The 18,609-nt window shown below is 55.0% G+C and overlaps 1 protein-coding gene across 5 annotated transcripts in view; it reads left to right on the forward strand.

The window, feature by feature from the left end:
- Positions 1 to 18,609, forward strand: part of WIZ (WIZ zinc finger) — a 50,315-nt gene that overhangs the window by 4,315 nt on the left and 27,391 nt on the right. For 3 of the 5 annotated variants that reach the window (XM_040542954.1, XM_040542957.1, XM_040542956.1), the window contains exon 2: positions 1,256 to 1,722. In XM_040542954.1, the coding sequence (XP_040398888.1) occupies positions 1,256 to 1,722 (467 nt within the window). Of the gene's footprint in view, positions 1 to 1,179; positions 1,723 to 18,609 lie in introns of those variants that run through there. The other 2 variants (XM_040542958.1, XM_040542959.1) reach the window with 2 other exon arrangements.

Genomic DNA, 18,609 nt, shown 5'->3' on the forward strand with positions numbered 1-18,609 from the left:
TGCAGCTGGGGACTCGCCCGGCCCCGTAGAGGAAGGCGGCAAAGTGGCTTTTTGGGGGACAGGAGAGGGTTTCGGGGTCACCGCGGTGCCACACGCTGGGCTCGGCTCTGCTGCTCTCCTCCCGTGGCCCCAGGCTACGGTGGATGGTAATAGCATCTTGCGAGAGCACGAATAATTCTCTCTTCATTTGCATTGTTACCTTGAAGGTATTTATAGTCTCCCTGCCTTCTCCTTCCCTGGCTGGGTAAATTTAGCTCCTTCGCTCTCCCTGTGTGCCTTTATCCTCCAGCTAGCTGATAAGCCGGGCTTTTTAGTGCCTCTTTCCTCCTAACGCCCCCCCGCCCCCGATCAGGATTTGGCCCCTCAGTCAAAGCAGGGGCGTTGGAGATCTCCCTCCTTCCTCCAGGTGACTTTTTTTTAAGGCGGTGGAAAGGGTTTGGGGGAGATGGGTTATTTTCTGGGGGGGACAAACACAACTGGCTTGCCCCCAGGAGCACCCAAACCCTTGGAGGATCCCTGGGTGCTGTTTTTGTTGAGGACGTTGCTTTGACCCAGCCAGTTGAACTCATCTGAAAGGACGCGGGGTTGCAGGGATAGAGGATTTCTTGGCTTTGGGGCAATTTCGGCGTCAGCGGTTGGGTCGGTGCAAGGCTGAGGCGTTTCTCCTGCTTCAACCCCACTTGGTGTCGGCAGCGGACCAAACGCCTATGTCTTTGGGGAGCCAGGAGGCTTTGGGGATACAAACACTTCCCTGCAGCTGCGTCATGATTAATTTTGGGGGGAAATAACGTGCTGAAGGGTGACGGTTTTCTCTGGCTGGCAGGGAGCGTAGCAAGGGATGGATGCCACCAAAGCAAGGAGGCATCCCCACCCCAGCCGCCTTCCCTCTTCGCAAATAACGGGCTGGGGGAAAAGCTTCGTGCTGGGGAGATCTGGGATGTTTTAGGGTGCGTCACCTCCGGGACGGACCCGGCACCGTGTCGGCTACCAGCAGCATTGGTGCTCCCAAGGGGGTGAGCGATGGGACACGACGTCGTGCCCCAGAGCCTGGCTGGACTTGGGGAGTAGCAAAAAGAGGATGAGCAGAGGGCACCGAGACGTTCTGGGAATTCCAGCGTTGGGAATAGCAGCAAGGCCCCGCGCTGGGAAGCTTCAGGGTTTTTAGAAGCTGCTTGCCGCTCTCGCATCCTCCTCCACCTGGGAGAAATCCAGGCTCCTCTCTCATTTTCCCCTCTCTTATCTCTGTTTCTCGTAGATTTTTCCGGCAGTCCCTGGCCGCCAACCCTCCCGAGTCCCAGTGCGGTGTTTTTTTGCAAGTGACACAGCACAATCGGCGAGGGATGGAGAAAGCTGTCCCTACTTTATCAGAGCAACAGCGAGAGCGCCAGGGAGAGGGAGGCAGAGCCCTGTTAATGACACTGGAGCCAAACAAAGAGAATTTTGCTGCCCTTGAGTGCCCCCAAGGTGAAGAGAGAAGAGCTGCTTTTGTTAAAGATGCGAAAGCGCCTCTGGAGAGTCCGGCTCTATCTGGGACATCGGTGGAAGCAGGGACGGAGCTCAAGGAAGCCACCTTCTACACCGCGGACAACCTGGCGATGATGAGCAGGGACGGAAAGGGACCCTCCGGCACCGAGCTCTGTCCCCTGCAAGAGGACCCCAACTTCTTCTCGCCTCTGTCCCGCCAGGAGCCCGACATCGCCCTGGAAGCCCGCGATGTGGCCGGTAAGTCCCTGTGAAGTCCCTGTTGGGTTCCTCCCGCGGGCTGGTGGCAGCTCCCGGTGCTTTGGTTGGTTTGGGTTGAGCTGGTTCGGATGTTGTGCCCGCGTCCTGCCAGTGGTGCCCCCGCTCTGGTTCGTCTTTGCTTTCTTGGTTTGGGGACGTTCTGCTGCGAGATGCCGAGAATCCGGGCAAAGGGAGCCTCAGCGTGGTGAAAACGGGTGGGTTTGAGGCTTGGGGTTGTGACAAAATGAGCAAGTTCGTGCCTGGATTCAGCACCAGAGACAGGGATGTGGTGGCTCAAGCTGGTGGCTTTTTGGAGGCCACTTGTCCCTTGCAGGGACCCCGAATGGGACGCGTGCCACCATCCCCAGCGGCAGGGCGCAAGGTGGCCGGGCTTCACCACGGGGACCAGCTTGAGGAGCCACGGGGACCTGCCGAGGGGTCGCATCCCTGTTGTTGAGGCCCAGATGTGTCCCACGGGATGGGTCAGGCCCCAAAACTGGGCTCTCGGAGAGCTTCCAGCCACCCTGCCCTGCACCTCGGAGCAGGGCTGGCGTTGGGGGTCTGCCCCACGTTCCAAAAACGCTTACGAGCAGCAAGCCAAGGTTGGGACCGCTCATGCCATGAGCCTCCCCGAGCTCAGGATGCACCTGGGGAAGGCAGAGCCCCCCTCACTGCAGCCAACTCCTCGCGTTCCCCGCGGCTGAGAGCTTTCAGGCATGCTTTGCGAGTCAAATCTTCCGGCCGTGGATGCTTTTTTGGTACTGCTGGGGCCGCGGGAGCGAAAGCACGCCACCTGCACCTCGCTGAACTCCCCTCGGTGCTTCCTTTTCTCGAAGAGGCTCCACCAAGCATGGTTGCGTGGGTAAAACCTCGTCCTCTGAGCTGCGTGCAGGCGATGGGATGGGCAGGGACCCGTTTGCCACCAGTGCCAGTGTGGAGCTGTGCTGGGATGCCGTTAGCATCGTGATAACTATCGCTCTTCCGTTACAGGATGAGCATTTTGTTACCCATGGGAGTTACTGCCCTGGAAAAAATCCCTCCTCTGAGGGCTCTGAGCAATGCTGCCGCGCTCTGGGGATGTTTCCCCAGCTCTCCTCTCACAGGGGAACCCTACACAGCTGCTGCATGTGCTCTGCTCCTCCCCAAACCCCCAATTTCCCAGCATCTGTCCCCTGCTTGCTTGGAGGATTGGCCCTCTCCCGTGCCAGCCCCACGTCCTCCAAAACTCTGGCACCGTTGGGGCGCCGAGGGCTGCGGGTTGGCCCGGTGCCTGCTTCCACCCTGCACATTCGCAGCCCTCCTCTCCTTCTCCGTTTCCTCGAGGCATCCTGGCGGGTGATTTGCCTTGTTAATTAGCCTCCCCCTGGGTGGAAGGTGGCTTTTTGAGCAGCTGGAAGCAGAAACAGCTGCGGAGCTGCTGGCTGCTGATTGCAGGCACTTCTTCAAAGCCGCTTTCCTGGGACGAGCTCGCCCGTAACTCTGCGCTCGAGTTAAAACCTCGCCCGCTGGCACGGGTGATCTGCTCGCTGCTTACAAGCTGGTCCCGCTGGGATATGGGTGGCACCGTGTCCTCGAAGCTCCGGGCTCCTCCGCTGTAGTCAACGGGTGGAAAATTAACCTGAGGAGGGAAGGAGAATTCAAAGACTGAGCTCGGCAGCCCAGCGCGGGGCAGTCAGGCGTGAGGTTTAGCGCAGGGTGTTTCTGCTGGAGGGCAAATCCTGCTTGGTGCTGAGCAGGATCAAGTTTGTTTTGTTTTTTTTTTTTCTTCCCCCTCTAGAAATCCCATGTGCAAGGCGGGTTTGTCAGAGCACAACAGGCTAATGCCGTGCAGCATGGCAAAATAGGGAGAAAGGGGGGGAGATGGTGTCCCAAAAATAAAAAGGACGCACCTGGAGATGGAGAATATCCCCGTGCGGGTGGCCTGCGGGGTTCAGCTGGGGTCTTGGGGTAGTTTGGGTGGCCCCAGCCCTGCTGAAGGGGCTGCAGTTGTGCGAGTCTCTTTGGCTGCTTCCCAGCTCTAAAAACACGGTGGAACAGCCCCCGAAAGCACCACAAACGTGGGATTTAAGGCTGGTATGTGCGATTTAAGGATCTACAGAATGGTGAAAACCACCCCAAATGCTCAGTGCTGCCCCTCCCCAGCCCTGGGGGCTGTTTTGGTACGGACAAGGAGGCATGGAGCAAGGTGTGATGCTGCGTCTGCATGCTGGCAACATCCCAAATTCCCCGAAGGGCTTGTTGGAGGGGAACCGGGCTTGGAAAAGCCTTATGCTCCGTCGCAGCCGATTTTTTTCCCCCTCGGGTCTGGGGTTTCCGGGCGGGCAGCGTGCCCGAGACACACGGCTGCCCGCGGAAAACGTTGCCTGTGGCTGCGTGGAGCACGGCGGAGGGCACGGAGCCAGCTTTGGCAGCGGCTTTTTGGAACCAGGCAAAGTCCACACTGCCGCTGCGGGGAGGTCAGCGAGCAGCCACCGAGGGAGGATTTTTTGGGGCTTCCAAGCTGGAGCTGCGAGAATTCGGCTTCGGAGGACGGCACCAGCAGTTTTTTGGCACCCAGACACTGCTCCTGGTTTATTTGCATCAAGCTCCCCCGCAGGGAAAGGGTTCCTGCATGCGGAAACCTTCGGGGCACACAGAGGATTGTGGCGTGGGAAGGATGGAAGAAACCCTGTGTCCATGCCGTGTCCAATGGAAACCCTTCCCGTGCCTTCTTGGCAGCCTCGTCTCCCCTCCTTCTTCCTTGGGAGGTTGTTTTGGGCTCTGCCTGTGCTGGGAAGGGGCTCTCGTAAAAGCAATTTGGGTAATTAACTGTTGCAAGCCAGCTTTTCCTGTGCTTGGCTGGAAATTCCGGGGATGGCGAGGTCCCTGTCCTCCTTTTGGGGCTGAGCAAGCAGCATGCCCTCGGGTCTGAATCCCAAAGCCTTTATCTCTGGGCTGCATTTTTAACAGGCTGCAGCTCCTCGCACTGCTGGGGCCGTTATCAGCCCGAACCCGGGGGGTTTCCTGCCCCTATCAGCTCGAATTTGGGCAGGGCAGTTGGAGCTGCGGTCGCGGAGAGTTTTTGTGGGGCTCGCTGCATCGCGGCGGTGCATCCCCTCCGGTGACCGACTGCTCTTTCCCCGCAGGTGAGCGATCCGGTCAGTGCAGGGAAAGGGTTTGGATGGAGGATTTGGGGCTAGCAGAGGGCTGGGGGTCATGTGGGGTCATGCTTTCAGCTTTTCAGCAGCTCTGGGGGCTTGGTGGCATCGTGCGGTGCTGCAGCCGCCTCCCCGTGCCCAGGGCTGGTGACACGAGGTCCCCGATGTGGAGACATCCCGCTTTGGGATTGCTGTGGCAGAGCGGGGTGCCATGAGGTCCCCCATACAGGAACATCCCACTCTGGGGGATGCCACCAAGACCCCAATGGCAGTGTCCCCGCCATGGGCTCATTGTGCTCTGCAGCTGGCAACGTCCCCAAATGGGGATGGTCCCCAAAGGGGGCAGCACGGTGGCACGGAGCCCTGCTGCACCAACCCAGCTCCGTGTCGCTCCTTCGGCTGAATTCTTTCCTGTGGCCACGAGCCGAAAGCGGGCTGAGGGTTTATTTATCCGAGTTAATCGAAGCGAAGGGAATGTGCGTCGATTTAATACCAGCAAGTCGGAGAGGAAATGACACTTCCTATCCTCCGCGGCTGCGTCCTGCTTTGGCCGACTTGTCTCTTTTACACCTTTTAACGCGTTTAATCGCTGGCACAGGAGCCAACCGAGCTACTGAGAGGACAGCACCGGGCTCTTCTGCTCCCAGCTGCATCTCCGGTGTGATTTGATTTCATCTCGGTGTCGTAATGTCCCTGGTTTTAGCACAGGACAGGGTTTTATCCATTGGGACACCTCATATCTCTCCGGAAAGTCCAAGGTTTGGTTTCCAACCAGCATCTTATGCCAAACTGGTTCAACTGGGAAGGGTGAAGTATAGGCAGCCACCTGGCATAAGTAGCTCAGCGGGCTAAAAAGGGGCATTTTCATCCCAAATCCTCAATCCTCTGAAATTGGGAGGAATAACCCAAGATTTGAGGTGGCTTGAGTAAATCCGCTGTGCCTTTTTGGGAGGCGGTACAAAAAGGGTGGTGGAAAATCAGAGCCAACAGGCTCACCACGGGGGCATCCGGATCGGACGCCTGGAATCCACTGCATGGGGCCGATTGACCCTTGGAGCTCTCCCGGGGATGCTCGGGATCCCTCGAGGCTGCTTGGGAAGCCAGAGCAAGCTGCCATCACCCCTGGGGGAGGCCGATCCCTCCCTGTTCGGGCACCTGAGGTGATGTTTTTACTAATTATTTATTTTACGTTTTTTTTTTTTTCCCCCCTTGCTGGAATGAAACTCAAGAGCCCACTTGAGCCCAGCGTCACGCCCGAGAGCCTCGGGGAGGATTCTCGGGGCTATGTTTGCCTCTGCTCTCGTGGCCGCTCGACCGAGGCAGTCGGGAATTTCGAGGGGCGGGAGGTGGGCTCGGTGTCCCAGGGGGCCACCGGTTGTTGGTGCTCATTTGCCAAAAAGTCCTGAAGGACCACAAAGAAGCCGCGGGCCGTGACGGTCAGCGGCGGGTTGGGAAATTGTCCACACCCTTGGGGACAGCCTGGTTTGGGGACAGCTTAAATTGGGTTGGGATTTAATTGCTGCTGGGGAGTAGCATCGTGTGCCTGTCCAGCCGCATCCCTATCCACCTTCCTCGGGGGGCCCGATTTTGGGCTGATACCTGCCTTAAATCTCCTTAAAAGAGGACAAAGGGCCGTTCACAAACTGTGAGGCTCCATCCGTGACTCGGTTTCCCCTTGCGACCCCGTGCTTCTGGGCCAAATCCTGCTGTGCGCTTCGCCCCCCCCCGCAAACTGGGGAGAAACCTGATGGGATTGGGGACGGCGGCGGCCCCATGGGGTCAGTTATTGCATGCTTGTGGAGCGTGGGGTCTGTTCTCGGTTCCCTCCAAGGCACTTTAGGGTTTTCCCTTGAAGTCTCGCTAAATGGGAGCTTTCCTCCAACTTTACCATCAGATGCCCAAGGGCTTTAGCAGGTCCAAGGAGGAGTCATTGGGATGAAATTTCCCCAGTTCGTGTCCTTTGCGGGGGGGAAACGGTGGCACCAAACCTTTTGGAGGGGATTTTAGCGGGGAGATGAGAGGGCAAAGGTGTTTTTTCTGCTCAGAAGAGCAAAGTTGGCGCTTAAATAACCATGGAGCAGATGAAGATAAGGAAGAAACGGCTGGAAAAGTGTCGGTGCTGAGCGCAGCTGGTGCTGGGCTGCGATGGCAGCTCACCTGTACAGTAAAAAAAAAAATCAATCCATGGGATTTTTTTGGAGAAATCTGAGATCTCCAGACGTCTCTCTTGCTCGTGCTGGATTGGGTCTGTCGGGTGTCAGGTGCAAAGCAACTGGTTTTGGGTGGAAAAGCTGGTTTCTAGTTGGTTTGGGTGAAGGGGCGATAAATAAGATTATTTACTGTTGCATTAACCCTGACAGCGCTGAGTCTATCTTTTTGTATTGGAGTGAATTTTAGGGGGAAAATGTGGCCTTCTTGCAAGGTGGGTCCCCATACGAAGTGCTCCAATGTAGGAAACATTACGGGGTCAGCTTTGGGGTTTGCAGAGAGCTCCAGTGGCCTCCAAACCCTTTCCTGAGCACAGCAGCTTACGCCCAGCGTCCCAAGGTGTGTTTGCCAACTGCTGGACCAATTTCTTTTATGTTTTTATTTATTTTTTTCCTTTTTGGCCCGCCTTTGAACTCCGTCCAGAAAAGATAGGCAAGTCACAAGACGGGACACCCGAACGAGGTGCAGCTCTTGCCAATCCCTTGCCGTACCTCTTCAGGACAGCCACTGCCGTGCGCCCACCAGTGACCAACCCCTTTTTTTTTTTTGCTTTTTTTTTTGGGGGGGGATGTTTCTTGCGTGGATGAGGGACGGTGCCGGGCCCCCGACGTGGCAAATTCCCATCACATTCCCCATGCTCATGGGCATTGGGCTGAGTTAAGCTGTTGGCTTTCCAACCTCTCTTCACCGAGGAGGTTGAGCTCGCAGTCCCAGTAACCTTCCTCGCTAATTACCGTTCCGTCAGCCTTGGAGCCTGCGAGTGGTGCCAGGAAAGATGTCATGTTGTTGCCTAGCAAATAAATAATTGAATACTTGAGTCCAAGACAACAGACAGAGCTTGGCTGGAGCTGGGACGTGGAGTACACTTGGTAACCCTAAGGTTGCATGGAAAAAAACCCTGTTCTACGTGTCCCCTAATGCAGGGGGTAGTGAGCCTCGAGGAGGTGAAACTCTTCCCAGAGAGTTTTGGGGTTAGGGGCTATCGCACCATGCACCAAAATAAGGATTTTTGGGCAAGGCAATGGCTGGGTTGAGTGGTTGCTTGCAAGCACGGCGACGTCCCCATGGGGCAGAACGGTTGGGGCTGGGTCCTCAAGTCATGGTCCTCAACTGTGCCACCAAGAGGATGGGATGAGCGTCGTGGGAGATGTTTTTGTGCTGTGCGTGGCCTCGGGTGACCCGAAACTGGAGCCGTGAAGGCGCGAGGAGGGGTGGGCTGTGCTCCCATCCTGCCTCCTGCTTCTCCTCCTCCTCCTCGGGGTTGCCTGAGGCGCGGAGCAGCTGCTGCGCCACTCTTTGGGCGTCTATAAATAACGTCCCGAAGCAGCCCGCGGCACCTTCCCTGTGCCGCTGCTCGCACTAACCGGGCCACGGTTTAAAAATAAGCCGGGGGCACGGCCGTGGGTTCTCCTGCTGCCATCCCAAGTAGGACACGGCCCCCATTCGTCCCCTCCCTGTTTTTTAGGGCCGGGCTGGGTTTTTGCTGTGCAAAGCCAGGCTCTTGGTTAGGGCAAGCTTGCAACGGGGATGCAAATGTGTGGGTTTTTTTTTGGGAGTGCTTGCTTTTGTCCCACAGCCCAGACTGTTCTCCAGGCTGCTGGATGTACAGAAAACCCCAGCAAGTGGCCCAAATCTCTCTTTTTTTTTTTTTTTCCTCCACAATATGAGGGGATAAAGTCCATCAAGGAGAGCCTAAAGGAGAAGCGGCTGTAGCAATGACCCCTTTTAGAAGACTTACCAGCTGCTGGGTCAAGCTGGGGATGGAGATGCCGTTACCTCGTCCCAGCCCCAGCAGAAATGAGCTCATGCTCCGGCACAGGGCCACGTTAATCCTCCTCCAGCGTTTGCTGCTGCGGAGAAAACGAAATTCCTGCTCGCGCCGTGCCTCCCACAGCACCATGTCCTCGTGTCATCGGGATCTGGTGGAGCTTATCCCGTGTGGGGATGTGGAGCTGAGCAGCTGCTTCCCTTCCTTCGCCGCTGCCCTAGCCTCTGGCTCGTCCCCCTCGTAACCACGTTAATCCGATGCGTTGTTACAGCTTTGGGCTATTCCTGCGGTCAAAATCTTCCCCTCTTTTTTTTTTTTTTTTTGCTGGCTCCCAAAAAGCGCGACTCTGTGCGTCTTGGCCTTCAAGGATTCCCAGATATAGAGGGGAGAAGAAGAAAAAAAAAAAAAGACTAATTTAAGACCCGAGGATCTGGGAAAGCACCTCTGCCTGGTTTATACCTGATGGACCCTGCAGAGACCTCGCAAACAAAGCCCTGACCCTGAGCCCTGTGTAGCGGCTGCAAATATCCTCAGTATATCTTAATTTTCCACCTAGTATCTCCAGTGGCCTGTCCCTTCCTGCTCTGCCTGGAATCAGTCCCATTTTTTCCTCCCCGAGACATTTGGGGTCCAACTCCCCATAGGATGCTCAGGTGGAAGAAGAATCTCGGCAGCTTTTGGGTCCCCTCTCGGTTCATCCTCCACGTTGCCAGAGCCTGGGGCGAGGTGGTGCCAGGAGAAGCAGCCCAGGGATTTTCACCATGATTACCCCATATTGGGCATCTCCAGAAAGCCCAGAAGCCACCCGAGGAGCGGATCCGGCCGCATTTGGCACGGCTCACCCGTTGGCTCACAGTTCTCCTCGGTGGGTTTCTGTAATCAGAGAGGACAGCTTGTTAACGGCAGCAACCAGCGAGATGATCCCAATGGAGTTTTTCCCGTATAGCATCCCAAAAACCCTTCGGGGACCATCTCACCAGCTAACATTTGCAGGTGTAGAAGAGCGTGAGCATCACGCTGGCTTCCCAGGGCTACCCAGATGTTTTTTAAGGTGATTCAAACCCCATTTTAGCGACAGTGAAGCCAATGTGTGCTGGCAGACAGAGGAGCGAGCAACCAGGGTGAAAAGATGCGGGCTTGGAGGGAAAGGGGGTGGCGACGTGAATCGCCTGCATTCATTGCCGGTAAAACACTGCCACTTTTATGGGAGCAGCCCGTGTGCTGAGATCTGCTGGAAACTTTTTAAGAGGGATGGATCCAAACAAGATGAGCTTGCAACAGAGCCTGGATGGCTTTCAAGCAGCTTGGAGAGAAGCCGTTCTTTCATTAGATGCTGGATGTGTCCTCTGCTGACGAGGAAAGTTTCTGCCACCCGTCACATAAATCTTGCTTAAAGCTGGACGGAGCAGCGCAGGATCGAGAGGATGGATTTGCTCAGAGCCCTGATAACTCTTTAATGGGAGGAGGGAAAAAAAAAAAAAGGGTTTCAACAGTCTCTGAAAAGGCTTCTTTTGGGCTCTCACGGCAGGTAAAAGACCTGAAAGGAAGGCTTGGCACCCGCAGGCAGCGCTCATTCTCACTTGCCCTTTGTTTTTAAAACAAAGCTCTGCGATGGGAGAAATGCAGACTTGGAAACCTCGGGTAGAAGAGCCCCAAGGGTTTTAAGTGGCAAAGGAATGGGGTTTTACATAGCACCTGCCTGGGCTCTGCTGAAAATTGGGAAATGCATGGGAGGTGGCTTGGAGCCGCGCCAGGGGGCTTGGTGCTGCACAAGGCAGGGGTGGCAAAGGGGAGCTCACCCCAGACCCTTTTTCGAGGGTTTTAAACTCTTTTGGGGGGTGGATATCGATGTAGGGCAAGCACCTGCCCTGCCCAAAGCAGGCAGAGCACGGTTATCTAGGCTCGATCTTTTTGGACCCGCATCAGTTTGTATTTAGGAGCTGAAATCACGCCTCGAAGCCCTTCAGACCTCGGCACGTGAAGGTTTCCCCAGGGCTGGCGGGCTCGAAGCGGGAGGTTTGGGGGCTTGGGGTCGCCGTCACTGGGTTAAACGGGATCAGCACGGTCCCGAAAGCTGTGTCGGGCCGAGCGTCATCGCTGCAGCTCAATGAGAGGCAGCAGCCGTGGTCCAAGCGCCGCGGAGGAAGGAGCAGCGTCTTCCTCCCCAACCTGACGCAGCTGTGCCACGTGTGGGCTCAGGGATTGGGGTGCTGGCTGTGGGAGCCCCAAAACCACCTCCAGAGCCCGAGATCATGCGAGCTTTAGACCGAAAACTTAGACTGCGTGAGCTTTAGACCAAGAGAAAACCGAAATCCTCTGTCCAGGAGCGCGGGTAGGCTGGGAAGGAGAGCAAAGCTCCTCGCTGGGAAAGTGTCGGATTCCCTCCTGGCTGTGCCAAGCTAAACAAGCCACGCTGCTCGGCTGCAAGCAGCAAAAAAAAGCTGCTTTTCTCCACCCCGCCCCCCCCATGCTAGCCTTTCCTCACACCTGTTTCGGTTTCGGTTAACCTCGCTCACACGCGAGCGGCGGAACCCCCCGCAGGGTCTTGAGTGGTGACAAGGGCTCCCTGCCCTGTCGTGTGAGGTGTTTTGGGGAGAAACAGGGGGGTTTCCGCCTCTTTTTAGGCTTGCCGAAGGTTTTCCAGCAGGGAGCGGATGCCTGCGGAGCAAGCTCAGGCTGCTGACAACGGGCTGGCTTTTCTCTGCTGCCTTTCATAGGCAGTTCTTGAAGTCATCCACGCGCTGCAGGTTGCAAACCACAGTTAAATGTTTTTTTTTCTTTTTTTTTTTTTTTCTCTAACCACACCGTGAGTGACTCACAGCTCCCATGTGATTGCCAAAGGCTGCAGGTCTTCCATCGTCCAGCTAACGAGATTCCCATCCACTGCAGCTTTTCTCCCTTAGATCATCCCCGTTTCTCTTCCGATTCCCTGGCTCTTTGGGCACAATTTCCCATCCGTTTCCGTCGGGGTGCTGCTGCCCGTCTCTCCTCTGCGTTGGGACATCAGAGGACTTTTCTCAGGCACCCTTCAGGGTCAGGAGCAGCTACGGAACATCGCTGGTAGCTTTTTTAATGCAATCCCTCAATTCATCATTCATTTAGTCTTTGCACTTGTACCTGCTTTTTCCAGTGGATCTTCTCTAGATCTTGCCCTCTGTCCGTGGGTCCTGATGGATTTTATGCTGCCGCGACGCTTCTCCTTCTCTACCTTGAGTGAGTTGGTCCCACTCAGTCTCCAAACCCTCGCTGCAGGGTGGCCAAAACCTCACTGGAGACCCCGAGGCTTCTGTGGGCTCAGTGCCTGGATTCATCGGCCCCAACACCGTGGCAGAGGCATGTCCTCCTCCTCCTCTGGCTCCGCTCTTTGGCTCGCAGACCCGCAGGTTGGCCTCTTTCTTGGAACAGAAACCCCGTGTCGCTGCACAGCTGTTTCTCAGAAGACGACAGCGCCCAGATGGTCCAGGCTGGAATGTGGGAGAGCTGCGTTTCATTTCCTCCTCTGGCCACTTTTGGGTGGCCCTGGCAAGTCCTACAAAGGCCGGAGGCACCTGGGAGAGCCAAGGGAATGCCTTCGAGGCTGTGGTGTGTCTGCAGGAGCCACAAACGTCACCTTTCCTCCATGGTGGGACTTCTCCAGTCTTTGGTGAAATAAAGTGTCACGTTCCTGGCTTCATCCTCTACCCCCTTGCTAGATTTGGTCTGAGCTCAGCAGGGAGATGGGGTCCCCGACAGCCTCACCCTGCTCATTCTCCAATTGTGACACCCCAGTGCCAGCACCCGTGATGGGACGGGTACTCAGGGGAAGCCACCGTGCTGCCACCGCCCCACAGCACTCACCGGCCTTGCTGCGTGGCATCGGGGCAGCTCCAGATGTTCGCTCGAGGGCTGTGGAGTCATGGCGGATCTCACTGACCATAAACATCCCGGGGAGCGGAGCCAACAGCCAGAGATGTGTCATGCTTCCTACATCTCTGTCTTCCAGAAGCACACAGGGCTTCCTGAGCTCTGCTGACTCGGGCAGCTTGAACGTGAGCCTGTGCACCCGAGCCAGAAGGCACTGGTTTATTTTAGTTTAGCTCAGTTGGTGGTGTTTTTTTTTTTTCTTCAGTCCAGCTCCAGCATGAGCAGCTTGCTGAAACTTGGGTGAGAATGAGCAGCGGTGCATGGGTGACTTTTATTTCTCCAGAGTCCCACCACGAGCTCCTCTTGGAGGACGATGAGCTCGTGCGTGGTGAGCGGCGCATTTCTGCAGGTCGCGTTTTTGGAGGGTTGATGCTCTTCCTGCCTGTGACCAGCACTGGATGAGCGTAAATCGGTGCCAAACCTCCCAGCTTTGCGAGAAACACGTCTGTTGAGCCCGTGGTGGCACCACAGCTTGCTCCAGATCCTTTCCAGAAAGGTTCGAGCAGGGTTTTTGTCCTGATACAACATGCAGCGACCTGTCTGGACCAGCCAGAACGAACTCCACAGCCGCTGGAAGAAGCGTGCCCAGGCACAGCCGAGCCCAAACGCAGCCAGCACGCAGGACCCACATTTCAAGGGGAAGTTTTAAGCTTGGGCGTGACAGCGGTGGCAGAGAATCCTGCACGGCAAGAGCCAAGCATCCCACGGGACGTGGCGAGATGCGACCGACCCCCTTGGGAAATGGGAGCTTGGAGGGGTTGGATCCACACAGATCCACAGTGCTTTGCTTGGCGTCGATGGCCAAGCAGGATGGAAAGGGAATGGGGGTGATTTGCAGTGCTGCGAGTGGCCAGGTCAACCGAGCTGAGCGTCCAAAGCGTCCCGAGTCCGGGATGAGCTTGCACTCGCTCGGGTGCTGAGTAAGCGCGTCCAGCGCCCTCCCCTTGCTGCGGTGTCGATCCCCACCTCCTGCAGCCCTCTGCTGCAGAGACCACTTCCTGAGCAGGCGTTGCCTTTGTAACTGCTCGAGGGAGAGCCCGTTGCAATAGCAGGGACAGGATACCCCAGGCCCACGGAGGCGAGAGGGACCTGCTCGCACCCGTGCACGTGGCAGGACGCGGTGCGGGGTTTTGGGGTGCGTGGCGTCCAGGTACGGTGAGAGCAAATCTTTGGGATCCAGTGAGCGCGAAGCCTTTATGAAGCCCGGGAGCTTTAGCCGTGATGTCTTTTTGGGTAGGGAGGTTTGGGTTGGAGCACTGCCGAAGCAAGAGCGGGTTGCTTGCCTGGTCCGATTGGGAAAATCTCCAAGGGTGGAGGTGCTGCAGCTTCCCTGGGGGCCCGGGAATCATTTGGGTTAGAAAAGACCTCTATGATCATCAAGTCCAGTTGTTATCTGTTCTGGTCCTTCCCCCTGCTCTGGCTGTGCTCCAGCACCATGAAGCAGCTTGAGGAGCCAGAGGGACCAAGCGTGGATGGCTCTGCTCCTACGCCAGCTCCGTGGAGCCTCAGTGAGCGAACTGGGAGTAGTTTGATGGATGGCGGCACCGCTGCAATGAAAAATTTGGGAACCTTTGATGAGCAAGTACCGAGTTGCATCCCTTCAGGATGCCCTTACCCTTGCGTTGGGTTTTTTGCCCTGTTAGGGATGTTATTTCCTCAGGGGAGTCTGCTTCGCCCCTTGGTAGGGAGGATACGGAGTTCTCCAAGCTCCCGAGCTGAGCAAAGTCCCACAGCAGCCAGCTCCTCCCAGCCCGGAGCGTGGGGAAGGAGACGATTGCCAATGGTGGGTTATTCATCCCGAGCCGATCCCCTTCGTGTGCGAGCCTGCAGCATTCATCTCCCGAGATGAGAGCAGGCATGTCGGGATGTAAGTGTTTATATCCCCACCGAGCTTCGTGGACTGCTGTTGCTTGGGCCTTTTGCAGTGTCTTTTCCTGCCCGTGCAAAGTCCAGCAGCAGAAAACAGCAGCACCTGGATGCTGGTTGCACAACCCTGGGGCTTTCCAGCCCTTAAATGCACGGGTTTCTAGCACCCTGCATCTGCAGAGGGCGAGGGGACTGCACAGCTTGCAGGAAGCACGAGGGGAACGTGACAGCACTGTCCCCAGCTCTGTCAGCAGCTGGCTAAGCCCGAGTCAGATGAGACGCGGTGTGCTGCCAGCACACTGGGCTTCGAAGAGCTGTCCTCAAGGTCACCTGCCCGTGGGCTAAGGAGCGTCCTTTAATACTGCCCTGAACTGCCACAGAGCAAAGGAGAAAGAAAGGCATCTCGTTTCCATCTGCAAACAGCCAAGAGCTTTCACTGGTGCCAGAGCAGGCGCTGCGTGCACAAAATTTGACCTGAAACACAACCGTTTTCAGGAGGAAACGCGAAATTCACGCCTCAGTCCAAGCCCTCCCGCAGCAGCCTCCTGTTCTCTCACCAGCTCATCTGTATTCAGGAGAATGAGCAAAATCTCCAACTTGCCTCTGGCAAGCCACAGCAAAGGGACGGAGAGCGCCATCGTCTCGTCTGGCTCCTGGGAGGGTTTGGACGCTTGCATGAGGCATCGAGTGGGATGATTCCCGCTGGAGAGCAGCTGTTGTGAGCGTGGTGTGATGCCATGAGCTTGGGATGGAGCAGAATTTACTCTGCTTGGGGATTCGGGGCAGGAATGCCATCAAAGAGCTTGTGGAGTGATGCCGTGCTCTTTAGATGGAGAGTAGTCCACCCTACTTGGGGATTCAGGGCAGGTATACCGACAAAGAGCTTCAGGAGCAATAGCATCCTTTTGGGGTGGAGGAGTAATCTGCCCTACCTGAAGCTTTGGGGCAGGAATACCTTCAAAAGAACTTGAATTGGGCTTGGGTGGCCACCCAGATGTCTACAGGAGACCAGGCTGTTCTTCTGGGTGCTCTTGCTGGAACTGGTGACATCGGGTGCGAGCGGTTGTCTTCCCTTGCCCAAGGGGAAAGCTCTGTGTTCGTGCAGGGGCTGTAGCTCCAATTTATAGTGGGTTGGAGGGGAAAGAGCTGCTGGTCATGCCCTTTTTTTTTTGTTTAGTGGAATTGCTGTCTTGCTTCTCCTGCCGTACCAATCTCTTGGCTTTCTTAGAGCCCTGCTCTCGGAGAACATTTCTAGCATGGGAATCCTCATTGTGCTGGCTTAAAAACAAAAATACAGAGCTGCGCCATCTGATGAAGCAGAAATCCCTTACAGTTGGGTTGGTAACATGGGGCTGCAGGGTTTTCTCACCGCCATCGAGCGGCAATCCTTGCTGTGCCAACTTGTCTGCTGGTTTTTCAGCCCTGTGGGTCACTGTTGTGTGTTTGGACCGCGAAAGGCCATGCATCGAGCCAAAGTTTTGTTGTTTTTTTTCCAGGTTATTTACAATATGTAGAAGCTAACACCAATGAGCAAGTCTTCGGGTACTTTCTGCTCTCAAATTAAAACACCCAAGATTAAAGCATTAGCCTGAGCAGAAGCTAGTCTTTAATTCTGGAGCTAACTCATGCCCTTGCAACATCTTGCGTTACTCGGAAGGTGATGCAATAACTCACCCCTTGCCTAATGCTATTGCTCAAATGGCAGGGGCGCACATTCTGGCCGTAAAAGAGCTAAAATACATCTTTTTGCTCCATTTAGATAAGTGGAGGGGAAAAAAAAAGCCTGGGAGAGCATGTGTTGTTTCAGTACAGGGCTTTTGGAGATGATCAGCTGGTTTGGGGAGGCTCTTGGAAACCTTTGGTTTGGTCCAAAAGTTGGTATTGTAAATTCCAGTCTAATTTGCCTGATTTTTTTTTTTTTTGTTTCTGAAGACCCCAGTTCTAGTCTAAACTGAGTTTTCACCCTCAGGAGGAGTCTGTTTTGTCCTCCCTTGACTGGAAACCCAGTTCACCCCATCCTCAGATCAATGTCCTTTGGAAGTATCAGTCCCACTGCAATGGGGAGCTGCTGGAGGGTAGAAGTCAGGGCTGAGTCTCCCTCCTCATCCCATATTGCTGAAATACGAGATGCAGAAAGCTCTCAGTCTTGGAGGCCAGGTAGGCATCCTCCCTCCCATCCTGGAGGATTGCGTGAAGGGAAAACTTCTGTTGTATTCAGGGGGCGGACCTTTTTGCAGGTGAACAACTTCGGAAGTTTAGGAAGTATGTTTTTGTTTTAGAGTTTTTTCTTTAAATCTTCACTCCTTTATGCTCTTTTAGATTATTACACAGCTCCCAAAGGGGTGTCTAGTATGATTCTTCCAGGAGAATATATTTTTTTGGTTGAACTTTTCAGAAGGAAGAATCTCTCCCTGCTTCTAGCTGGTCTAATAGAGTCCTGATGGAAACCGCCACCCAGAAGACCTTTTTGCTTTGAGCCCATGCCTGTACTCAAAGCATGGCCAACTTCAAAGTTGTTTGAGTCACTCGAACCCCATCCAGTTGAGTTTGGAGCATCTCCAGGGATGGAACTCATCCACGTCTCAGGCCTGTCCCAGGGCAATCCCAGTCTCACAGGGGAGAGTTTCCCATGTTGTGACTTTCTTCCCCTTTCATTCTGCATGTCCAAGAGGAGTTTGGCTCCGTCTTCTCTACACCCTCCAATTAGTAGCTGTAGACAGCACCTTCCTGCTCTCATCTTGAAGCTGAACAAGCCCAACTTCCCCGTCTTTGTACATCAGGTCCTCCAGTCCCTGGTGGTTGGGAGCCTTCGTTGGATTCACGTCATCGGACATTGGATCTACCAACATCTTTGTGAGCTACCGATGGGCAATGCTGTTTAAAAAAAAAAATCAGATGTCACAACACGATGGTCATTAGTCTTAAAATAAGTGTTGAGTTGCTCCTGTAGGAAATAAATTTTGGAGACCCTTTGTGTAGGAAAAACTTGGTAGAAAATAACCTTTGGAGACCCTTTGTGTAAGAAGGATCTGGTAGAAAACAACCTTTGGAGATGCTTTCTGTAGGAAGGATCTGCCATTTGGAAGGACAGTGGTGTGTAAAAGCACCTTGCGGTGCCTCCCGGTGTGTTCCTGGGTGGTGGTGAAGGTTTAGGCAAAAGCGCGTCTCCCGAGCGTGCTGTTGACCTCTGCTTATCAGCCCTGACTGTGACGGCCTTGATGAGCCGGGGCTCTTTTGGCTCTTCAGGAGATGTCGGTATTTCTCAATCCATGACCCTTGAAACATGTTATGTAAGTAACCATCGCCAACTATGTCTAGAACTGAGTCCTCCACGTCTAGGAGAGCTCCTGGTCCCTGTGTAACCACTCCCGTGCTGGGAACGGCGCGGGCTTTCCCTTATCTCTGGCCTTTGTGTGTGTTTTGGCCACCAGCATTGCTGCAAGCTCATGTGATGGCTTGATTTTTGAAAAGCGTCTTGGTGTCCTGGCCAGGCTGCTTTAACTCTTGCTGTAGAGGAAAAACAGGGAGGGGAGACCCATGGGCATGGGACGAGGGTGTTCGACCTCCCAGGGATCCCGTGAGCTCAAAGCTGAGTTCAGATTTGCCGTGCCGCTCTCCTGGGAGAAGCTGCAGCCATGCTCCTGTGGTTAGAGGAGCAGCTCTTGCTGGATTACCATAGAGGGTAAATTTGAGCCTGCTAAGTCCAAGACATTAAACTCCCTCATCTCTTGCTGTTTCCAAGGAACCAGGATTTGCAGGGAGTGCAGTTACGTGCTCATCAGGAGAAAGATAAATCACTGCATGTTTTCCTCTAAAGGAGACAGTTTCTAAAAATAGGAGCCATGCTGGAGCTCGGGAGAACAAAAGAGCCCCTGGAAGACTTCTGCCACCATCCTTTCGTGGCAATCAGCCCCTCCACCCTCAGCTGCCCCTCTCCTCCTCATCGCTTTTGATTTATTGTTGTTGTTTTTTTTTTTTTTTGGAAGTGTTTTAAAATCTGCCGGT

This window comes from Cygnus olor, assembly GCF_009769625.2.
Source record: "Cygnus olor isolate bCygOlo1 chromosome 30 unlocalized genomic scaffold, bCygOlo1.pri.v2 SUPER_30A, whole genome shotgun sequence".
NCBI lineage: Eukaryota > Metazoa > Chordata > Aves > Anseriformes > Anatidae > Cygnus > Cygnus olor.